Source organism: Saccopteryx leptura, chromosome 1 (genome assembly GCF_036850995.1).
Source record: "Saccopteryx leptura isolate mSacLep1 chromosome 1, mSacLep1_pri_phased_curated, whole genome shotgun sequence".
Taxonomy (NCBI): domain Eukaryota; kingdom Metazoa; phylum Chordata; class Mammalia; order Chiroptera; family Emballonuridae; genus Saccopteryx; species Saccopteryx leptura.
Window position 1 is genome coordinate 243794472 of NC_089503.1, and position 10872 is coordinate 243805343.

General features: G+C 52.1%; 2 protein-coding genes across 2 annotated transcripts; both read left to right on the forward strand.

Moving 5' to 3' along the window:
- The first annotated feature begins 592 nt into the window (after positions 1 to 592).
- Positions 593 to 3408, forward strand: LOC136389186 (myeloblastin-like). Its single transcript, XM_066360970.1, has 5 exons — positions 593 to 690; positions 981 to 1137; positions 1422 to 1563; positions 2321 to 2551; positions 3132 to 3408. Exons 1-5 carry the CDS (start codon positions 624 to 626, stop codon positions 3300 to 3302), a joined length of 768 nt encoding a protein of 255 aa, XP_066217067.1. The 5' UTR covers positions 593 to 623; the 3' UTR covers positions 3303 to 3408.
- A 4471-nt stretch (positions 3409 to 7879) lies between these two features.
- Positions 7880 to 10411, forward strand: LOC136376016 (neutrophil elastase-like). The gene is made up of 5 exons (XM_066341782.1): positions 7880 to 7966; positions 8400 to 8556; positions 8880 to 9021; positions 9718 to 9948; positions 10104 to 10411. Exons 1-5 carry the CDS (start codon positions 7900 to 7902, stop codon positions 10302 to 10304), a joined length of 798 nt encoding a protein of 265 aa, XP_066197879.1. The 5' UTR covers positions 7880 to 7899; the 3' UTR covers positions 10305 to 10411.
- The last annotated feature ends 461 nt before the right edge of the window (positions 10412 to 10872 follow it).

The following is a 10872-nucleotide window of genomic DNA, read 5'->3' on the forward strand; positions in this document are numbered from 1 at the left end:
CGTTTACACTGAAGTGGGTAGAGCAGGTCATCTCAATGGGAGTCATCCTGGGCATGGTGGGGGGTTGAGGATTATCCCTGGCCCCACACACTCTATACCAGGAGCATCCCAGTCCTGACAACCACAGATATCCCTAGGCAGTGTCCCCTGGGGGATCAATCACCTGGGTAAGAACTCCCTTCTTCTTAAAGGGAACAGTGAATTCTTATGAGCCTTACCCACCTTTTCTGGTCCTTTTCTGTCCCCATGAGTGGGACCCCTAGCACCTGGACACGCTGGCCACAGTCCCCTTTGCTCAGGCCACAGGGACCCCATGGGGAGAGGCATGGAGAGTGGTGTGTATGCCTCTCTGAAGGCTGTGTCATGCTGGCCCTTGTCCAGGAGACCCAGGCATGGGGTGGGCGAAAGGTAGCTTCTCATACTTGCAGGGGAGTCAGGACCCTGAGTCCAGTGCTCCCTGTACTCCTTGAGTGTGGTTTGACTCCCCCAACCCCTGTGGCCCCAAAGTTGAAAGGAGGAAGTAAGGAGACCCAGTCCAGGCATGGGGCAACCACAACGGCCTCTAGGCATTGGGCTATAAGAGGAGGTGGGCAGGCAGGGAGACCCAGAGCCCCAACACAGCCATGACTTGCAGCCACCAACCTTTCGGCCCTGCCCTGGCCCTCGTCTTGCTGGCCATGCTTCTGGGAGGTGAGTGGGGCCATCTCTTTGTCCATCTAGGCTCTGATGATTCTGGGAAATATCTACCCACAACGGCTAGCCCAATGCCCTGTCCTCACTGAACAGATGGGGAGACTGAGGCAGGACTCATTTACTGCTTGGGATAAATCCCTCAAAGTGAGAGAGGGGGAACTCGAGGATACTTGACTCAGTTTCTCCATCTATAAAATGGACAAATCCCGGTGTTTCCCTCCCACAGAGGTGGGTGGGAATGGGCACAGCAGAAACAGATGATGGCCACTGATGCCCCATATTCTCAGGTACAGCATGGGCTTCAGAGATCGTGGGTGGGCGGGAAGCCAAGCCCCACTCGCGGCCCTACATGGCATCACTGCAGATAGTAGATGAGCACTTCTGTGGGGGCACCTTGATCCACCCACGCTTCGTGCTGACCGCTGCTCACTGCTTGCAGAACATGTGAGTGCCCACGTGGACTTGCCCTAGGTCTGAGGGGGGGAAGCAAGATAGTGCCATGGATCTGAGCAGGCAGATGACCCTGCCCTAGAGCTGAAGGAAGAAGTGATCCTACCCTGGGCCTGAGGGGAAAAGTGACCCTAACCTAGGTCTGAGGGGGGAGGTAGCCTGGCCTTTGGTCTGAGGAGGGTGTCACCAAGAAAGCTGCACTCTGGGCCCCAGGATGCCCATGGAGGCAGTGAAGTGGTTGAACGTGGGGCCAAACGATAAGCACCCTGACCCCTCAGGCCCCTGGCTCTGGTGAAGGTGGTGCTCGGGGCCCACAACCTGCAGAACACCGAACCAAGCCAACAGCGGTTCTCCGTCACTCGCCTGTTCACCAACAACTATGACCCAGAGAAGCAGCTCAACGACATCCTCCTCCTGCAGGTGGGTGGGTGGGGCCCACAGTGCCCGTAGGACCTCTTCATTTATCTTTAGCAAACATGTATTGAGCACTTACTGTATGTCAGGCCCCAGTGCATGCTGGGACATAGCCTGGTACACTGTAGGCCTGGTGAAGAGAGAGTCATTTAGACCATAGCTCCACAATGGCTACCTTACCTGCCTCCCTTCCTTTGCCCTGAGCATACCCCCTGCCCAGTACCCATGCACCCAACATCTAACCCCCCAGTCTTAGTACCAACCTTACCTTCTCAGCAAGAGATCCTTTCACTCAAGTGGAAAGGCAGCCATCTCTTCCAATTCACAGTTCACCATCTTACCTATTCCCTTGACTATATGTTTGTCGTCCTCTTCCCAGCCTCTCCTTGAAAGATTAGCTCCCTGAGGGCAGAGGTAGTATCCCCTGGGGCTTAGCAGAAGACCGAACATACAGTTGGCACTCAATATATGCTTTGTAAGTGAATGAATGCCACAGTGACAAATGCTACAAAGGGGGGGGGGGCATGGTATCAGAGAATGTAAAACTGAGCCCTGGTGGGGTTTGGAATGTCAATCAGAGCAGGCTCCCTGGAAGAGGTGACCCCTGAGGTAGAACCTGAGAGTGAGTGGAAGGGGACCGAGCACAGGCCTAAAAGAGGCTCTTTGGGGTGGTCAAGACATGAGTGAATATGAGAAGAGGGTGGTATGGGGTCCAAAGACAGGGTCTCACTGTCCATCTCTACTCCACCTCACTCTACCCCAGCTGGACCACCCCGCCAACCTCACTACCCAGGTCGCAGTGGCCCAGCTCCCCCAGCAGGACCAGCTACTGGCCCACGGCACCCAGTGCCTGGCCATGGGCTGGGGTCGCCTTGGCACCAGTGAACCAGTACCCAACCTTCTGCAAGAGCTGAATGTCACCGTGGTCACCTTCCTGTGTCGGCCCCAGAATGTGTGCACCTTTGTTCCCCGTCGTAAAGCTGGCATCTGCTTTGTATGTACTGGTCTGGCTCCCAGTGCCCCTAACTACCTTTGGATGGCTAAAGGGACCTCCTGAGAGACTGGGGTTGCCCTGGTGCAGAGAGGACTCCAGGAATTGTCCATAGGAGGGAGGGTGGGTTGACAGCTGCAGGTCAAATCCACCTCCTCCTCACTGAGAGGCTGCAGGATGTGCTTTGGTCTCCCCATCTGGAAGAGAGGCACACCCATTGTGAGGGTTCAGCAGTAATTTGTGGAATAGCCTCAGTTCCCACAGGCATAGGGGGGGGCATTCATGTCATACCCAGTGGCTTTTGTGAGTCTAGGGACTTTCCTACCCTGAATCCCCTTCTTAGACACTAGGGAGGTGTGGGTGACTAGCCCAACCTCTTTCCAGGGGTCCAGATATACAGCAGGAGGTCAGTAAATGCCTGCTCTCCTCCAAGGTGGCTTCATCTCCCTCTCTCATCCATATGTCTAAAAAAAATTCCAGACAGGAAACATTTTACCAGTAAATGTCATTAAGCTGCCACCAGCTACCCTTTCCCTGACAGCCATATCCTGAGTGAATGCTAACCTGTTCCCACCCTTCCCAGGGGGACTCTGGAGGGCCCTTGATCTGTGACGGTGTCCTCCAGGCTGTGGACTCCTTCGTGATCCAGGAGTGTGCCACCCGCCAATACCCTGACTTCTTCGCTCGCGTTGCACTCTATGTGGACTGGATTCAGTCTGTGCTGAGAAGTGTGGAGGATGAGGGCAGTCCCTGAGCCACTACCTCCAGATCTCCAGTCCAGGGCTGAGACCAGAGAATAAACCTTAATGGGGGAAAGGGGGCTGGTGTCCAGCCTCATGGTGATGTCAATAAAAATTGAAACCCTCCTTTGGCTCTTGTTTGTCCTTCCCATATGGGGAGACATGGGGGAGAATGGCCAAGAGTCTCCAGCACCCAAGTCCTCAGACCCCAGACTCTGGATGAAGTTTCGAGCAGAAGCCTAGAAGCCATTGAAGGGCTCAGGTCACAGTAGGTCCCACTACCCCGGTGTCCATAAACGTGGGTTCTAATCCAGCCCTGCCAATATATGGCCCTGGGCAAGCTAATCTGTGTTTCAGTTTCCTCGTTTAGAATGGGAGCCACCACAGACATTTCCCAAAACAGACCAAGGAGTCTCATTGGTCTTAAGCAATGGGGTCATTATGTCCAGCTCTGTGTCTCCAGCTCGGGGGATGCTGGAAGATAGGCTGTCATAACATGGAGTACCCAGGGTCTGTGAGGCTCCTGATCCAGCCAGGGGCAGGCAGAATGCTATTAGGGAGACTTCCTGGAGAAGAAGGCAATGCCTGATCAGGAACATGAGGAGAGGAGCCCTCAGAGGCACATAGAGTATAGAGGAACAGGAAGGTATGCAGTGTGGCTAGAATAGAGTCAAGGGAGTGGGGAAGGGAAGTTCAGGAATGTGGTGGGACTGGAGCATGCAGGGCCACAGATATAAATTAGAGTGGGTCTAGAGGAGAAGCCTGCAGCCCCAAAGAAGAGGTCATTGGCCAGCGAGTGAGTAGCCATGGGACTGAGGCTCAGAGAAAGACAAACTGCTCATGGGACATACTGGAACTGGAAGGCAGCTCTCTCCTTACTGATTTATTTATTGTTTTTTTTTATTTATTCATTTTTAGAGAGGAGAGAGAGAGACAGTGAGAGAGAGAGAGAGAGAGAGAGGAGAGAGAGACAGAGAGAGAGAAGGGGGGAGGAGCCGGAAGCATCAACTCCCATATGTGCCTTGACCAGGCAAGCCCAGGATTTCGAACCGGCGACCTCAGCATTTCCAGGTTGACGCTTTAACCACTGCACCACCACAGGTCAGGATCCTTACTGATTTATTATACCACCACCTGGTGTCAGCAAACAAATTCAACTAAGAGTGAGAACTCCCAGGGCTGCCCACTTCTGCAACTCTTTTACACCTCACCCCAGGGGAAGTGCTATGACTGGTTTACAGCAGCAGCACCAGGAACAAGTGTGTGCTAAGACAGGGGACATGGCTGAATCCTGGGAAATGTACACTGGTAAGTGTCAAGGAGATGCTGGGTATTCCCTGAATTTCCTAGGGATCTAAGACAAGGAAGTGGTTTATATAAAAACTGCTCAGTGTTGGGGATAAAAGAGATTTGCTAGGGAACAGAAAGACCCACAGAAACACAACCAGGGGTGTCTTCTGTTTTCTATGGGTTTGCATGTTAAAGATGACCCAGGGAAACTCTGCACAGCAAAGATCAGACCCAATAGTGGGAGCTGAGGACCGGGCCTGGGAGACTCTGGGCAGATTCAGAAAATGACAAACTCACAGGAATAATAAGCAGAATGATCAGCACACGCAATTTGAGAGGCCTCAGGAAGGGAGAGATTCAGTGGGAAGTGGGGGGGGGTCGTCTATGCTGCTGGGGGCCTCAGCTGGTTGGGCCCCTTCCTACAGCTCATAGGTCTCCTGGCCTCCAACAGTGCAGAAAGACATGCAAATCATTGTTTTGTCCCTGCAGTGTAACTTAGGTCTATAAAGTGTCCATGTCTCACTTGGAAGACTCATTGCTTATTACATAGGTATCGTCAGTATCACCACTACTCTGTGAATTAAAAGCCTAGCATTTGCCTCCCAGACTGTACCAGTTAGGCACTCACCTGACCTCCTGGAGGTGGTTAATGGTTAATAAGCTCTCCAGAACATCACTCTCTTATCTAAGAGCTTTACAAATGTTCATTCATTTACTCCTTGGGATAGTGCTATATGAAGGAGCCTATTATTATAACTTCCCTTTTACACACTAGGAAACTGAAGCATAGGTTAAGTCAGTGGCCTAAAGTTATGTAGTGAGCAAGTGGCCAGGCCAGGATGTGAACCCAGAGTTGATACGCTTGACCACCTTGAGATGTGTGAACCTAGTATACAGATTTTGTTCAACAAATGCATCTTTGGTTAAGTAGGGTCTCCCTGCCTGAGCCACACATCCCCCAAGACATGGCTTCTTCCACTCACTCCAATATTCAGACTGGAAACAAGGCTGTGTCTACACAGTATGTGCTTACTAAGTGCTCTCTGGTAAATTTAACGCAATGGGGTGGGGACCTTGCCAAGTAAGGAGGGGGCAGGACTGGTTGATGTGCATCTGATGAAGGGAGGGATGAAGGACAGACACTGAGCACCTACTGTGTGTCAACCTCTGGGAAAGCAAGGTTATTTATCATCCTCAATGATGAGATATAGGGTTCACTTGCCTATGGTCAAACATGAAAGGGGGCCCAGGGACAAATGGAACTCCAGCCCTTGCTAAGGGTGTCCTTGGTAGCCCCACCCACCTGTTCCTGCAGATGGGTCCGTTGGTTCCCTCCCCTGAACCTTGCTCCAGGTCAGAAGAACGTTGCTTCTTGCAACAGCCTTGGCTACAGCCGTTGCAGTTGGAGCATTCTGGGGGAGGTGGGAAGAGGTACAGGGCCATGGGGTGGAGGCTGGGCCCTGGGGGCCCCCTGCTCCATTGTTTGGCTTGAGTTCTTCCAGAGCCCCAGGCAGCAGCTCTCAGGCTTCAATAGACATTGGGGTGGTGAATACACAGTGCAGTGTAGATGATGTGTAGTGGAATTGTGCTTCTGAAATCTGTATAAGTTTTTTTAAAGATTTCTTTTTTTTAATTTTTTAAATTCATTTTAGAGAGGAGAGAGAGAGAGAGAGAGAGAGAGGGAAAGAGAGAGGACAGAGAGAGAAGACAGGGAGGAGCTGGAAGCATCAACTCCTATATGTGCCTTGACCAGGCAAGCCCAGGGTTTCAAACCAGCGACCTCAGCATTTCCAGATCTATGCTTTATCCACTGCACCACCACAGGTCAGGCTGAAATCTGTATAATTTTGTTGATCAGTTTGTCACCCCAACAAATTCAGTTTTTTTTAAAAAGCGTCAATGGGACATGCATGGTCCGGCCCCCAAGCTGGGCAGGATTCCTTTCCCAAGCCAGAAGGAGGTTCTGTGAAGCTCGGGGTTTGGGGGTAAGAGGGATTCTTTCCCAGAACCTCTGCTGGTGACCAGAGACTAATGGAGTCCTAGGTGGGAATGAGTTCCCCATTGTGAGCAACAACCAAAGGGAAGTTAGAAGGCCAGGCCCAGAGAGAAACACCTAAGACTCAGGGAGGTGTGCAACAAATCACCATCCAGCTGTGAATTGTGGCGACCTAGGTTCAAAACCCAGCTTGCTCACCATGTTGCTATGTAGAAACTCACAGGGGAAGCCTCATTGTGCCTCAGTTTGCTCATCTCAAAGGAGACTCAGCAGCCCCCATCACCACTGTAAAATGTCAGGACAGTGCTGGGTGTACCAGCATTATTACAGTGCCCTGAGTAAACTGAGGCATGCACAGGAACCCAGCCAGCATCCTTTGGGCCTAGGGGTGCCGGATTTAGCAAAAATAGAGGACATTCAGTTAAATTTGAATGTCAGATAAACAATTATTAACTTTTTAGATAAGTACAATATTTGGGACATAGTTATACTTAAAAAATGTTCAAACAAAAACTCATAGCCTGACCAGGCGGTGGCGCAGTGGATAGAGCGTTGGACTGGGATGCAGAGGACCCAGGTTCAAGACCCCGCGGTCGCCAGCTTGAGCGCGGGCTCACCAGGTTTGAGCAAAGCTCACCAGCTTGGACCCAAGGTCGCTGGCCTGAGCAAGGGGTTACTTGGTCTGCTGAAGGCCCGCGGTCAAGGCACATATGAGAAAGCAATCAATGAACAACTAAGGTGTAGCAATGAAAAACTGATGATTGATGCTTCTCATCTCTCTCTGTTCCTGTCTGTCCTTATCTATCCCTCTCTCTGACTCTCTCTCTGTCTCTGTTTAAAAAAAACAACAAAAAAACCCTCATAGACACAGACATCAGTATGGTGATTACGAAAGGGTAGGGGGTGGGAAGTACTAAAAGGTAAAGGGGGTCAAATATATGGTGACAGAAGAAGATTTGGCTTTGGGTAGTGGGCACACAATGTAATATACAGATCATGTATCATAGAATTGTAGACGTGAAACCTATATAATTTTATTAACCAATGTCACCCCAACAAATTTAATTAAAAAGAAAAACAATTATTTCTCTGACTTTCAAATCTGTGTCCTGAATTTTATCTGGAACCAACTCAGGCCTCTTGCACCCCTGCACACACACTGCCCGCTGTTCTTCCCACCATCACCCTCATCCATTCCTGGGGGTGGAGAAAGGAAGTGGGGACAACTGGTCCTGCCATGGGGCAATGCAACGGCCCCTGGGCTTCAGGCTATAAGAGGGCCAGGTGGGCACAGGGGACAGAGACACTGGAGCCCCCGCCCAACCATGAGGAAAAGCTGCAGACTCTCCAGCCCTGCCTTTGCCTCCATCATACTGACCATGCTGCTGGGTGGTGAGTGGGGCACCATGTCTGCCCGTCCAGCTGTTTCTGGGCATCCATCTTGTCTCTTGATTGTGCCCTAAACCCAAGTGGCCCCTTATCCTCATGGGAGGGGGCAGCTAGGATGGGGAGATCCATTTCCAGAGGAAGAGACTGAGGTTCAGAGTGGTGAGGAGCCCGGAGCCCGGAGTTGGAACCCTGGGGGCGGGTATCATTGGGCACATTCTGAGGACTCCCAAGTCAAATTAAGTCCATATCTAGCTGTTCCCTGGCAGGCAGTGATGACAGGACCCCCGTTCTGCTCAGTGCTTCAGTTTGCTCATTAGGCAAAAAACACATGAAGAGCTCTGACGCATGAGTTCTTGGTAGCAGTTCAAGGACTAACTGGCCCAGCATGGTGGGGTTCCTCCATGGTACTCACCCTCCAACCCCTGAATGTCCTCAGGCCCTGTGCTGGCCTTCGAGATCGTGGGTGGCCGGCAGGCCCAGCCCCATGCATGGCCTTTCATGGTGTCCCTACAACAGCGTGGAAGCCACTTCTGTGGTGGCACCTTGGTGGCGCCGAACTTTGTCATGTCAGCGGCGCATTGTGTGGATAGCATGTGAGTGACGCCAGAGCACACCTTCCCTCTTCAGACCCTGTTTCCACGTCTGTCAAAGTGGAGGGAAGGTGGAAGGAGTGTGGGGAGAGGTTGGGGAGTGGGGAGTGAGACCAAGACCTGGGCTCCTCCCAGGGGGCCACCATTAATGTACCTTTTCTATCAGGCCCAAGTGCAGGCATTCAGCCAAGGGGCCCAAAGGTTAGCCCTGGGTGGTGAGGCGCTTTGTGGGTATGGGGCTCAGATTGGCTGAGTTCTGGGGTCGCTTCGCCACCCTCAAACCCTGGAGCCACCTCAAATCACCTCCTGCACACACTTTGCCACAGAAACTTCCGGAGGGTGCAGGTGGTGCTCGGGGCACACAACCTGAGGGAGCAGGAACCCACCCGGCAGTTATTTGGCGTACAACAAGTCTTTACAAATGACTTTGACTCCCAGAGGCTGCGGAATGACATCGCGATTCTGCAGGTGTGGGGCGATTCCGCAGGTGTGGGCTGGCTGGGCAGGGGAGGGACGCCCAGGGTGGGGAAGGAATGTCAAGCAAGTACAAAGGCCTGGGAGCTTGGGGCTTAGGGAGTGTACAGAAGGGGCTATAGACTGGGGATCACATCTGCCTCTAACTGGTAGGGCATCTGTGTCTCAGTCTAACTGTGTAACCTGGGGAAATAAGCCCCTCCATTTGTTGAGCAAATGAACAAGAGGATGCAGAAAGCTCAGAGTAGTTGTCCCTCAACAGACTGTTGTGATTATTTGTGCCCCATGGCCCAAGGGCAGGGAAAGTCCTTATCTTTGTGAAATGGAGCAAAATTCCTCACATTCAGAGTGGTGGGAGGCTGGAGGGAGAAACCCTCCCTAATGCTTGCAGAGCTATGAGTATTCCCTGTAATGTTCTGGAACTTTGGGTTTTGTTGTCATTGGTGTTGCCCATAGTTTGGTGTATTGAATACCTACTGTTTACTGCACTCAAGATATGTCCAGGGTTGCCCTGAGCAACTGTGGTTGCTCCTACTTCAGAGATGGGGAAACTGAGGCTCAGGGTGAGGAGCATCTTATAAAATTCCAAAACCACCAAGGGGTCTCAGATTAAGAAACAGGTCTAGAGAGGAGAGAATTGGTGCTCACTGTCCCTTGTGACTCTTTGGTACTTTGTCCTGCACATCACAGCTCAACGGATCAGCCACCATCAACACCAATGTGCAGGTGGCCAGGCTGCCTGAGCAGGACCAAGGCGTGAGCAATGGGGTGAGGTGCCTAGCTATGGGCTGGGGCCGGCTGGGCACCAACCAGCGACCTCCCAGAGTCCTGCAGGAGCTCAATGTGACTGTGGTGACCTCCCTCTGCCCACGCACCAACGTGTGTACACTGGTGCCACGCCGGCGGGCTGGCATCTGCTTTGTAAGTACCTGTGATGCCCCTCACACCCCCCCACCTGGGCTGCAGCAACCAGGCTGCAAAGCTGGACTCCAGGGAGAACTTCTCAACCCTGAAGGGAGGTGGGTAGGGGGGCCCTGGAAGACTAGCTTCATAACCTCACCTGGCTTTGCACTCAGGGCGACTCTGGTGGGCCCTTGGTCTGCAACGGGCTGATCCATGGGATCGACTCCTTCATCAGAGGAGGCTGTGGCTCTGGCTTCTACCCAGATGCCTTTGCCCCCGTCGCACAGTTCGCAAACTGGATCAACTCCATAATCCGCCGCCATGATGACCACCCTTGTCATCACCCCAAGGACCCTGCAAGTAGGACCTGCTAGAAGTCAGGCTGCTCTGATCACCCCACCTCACCTGCCCCTGGCTAGGCCCATCCCATGCTGCATTATGTAGCATCTGGTACAATAAAAACTCTCTCTGCTTTGTAGAATATGTCTGGGTGTTTGTTGGTTATGCAATTAGAGATTGTAAGTAGTCTGGAGAGTGTCTTGGGTATCTCACAAGTATGCCGTCACCAGGTGGCAGCAAAACCAAGGCACTAGGGTAAGAAGTTCCTTCCCCACCTGCCACAAAAGGATGCCATTTGCCATTTGTAAAGCCAGTAGCCACGGCCACCATCACAGCCGCCTGGCCCGTGCAGGTTCACATTAGATTTAGACAGACAGTAATGAAACAACGGAGCCAAGAACTGGTAGGCCATTAGCTCTAATCCTAGCTTGCACCCGGTGGGCAAGCAATACACACAGTGGGAAGTCACTTCCCTTTCCATTCAGGGCTCCCAAAGCCACTGACTTATCTGAGTTTCCTAGAATTAAAGGTTTCTAGCTCACCAGCCTTATTCACCTCTATTTCCCATCTCCTTCTCTCTACACAATCTCTGCACAAATTGGC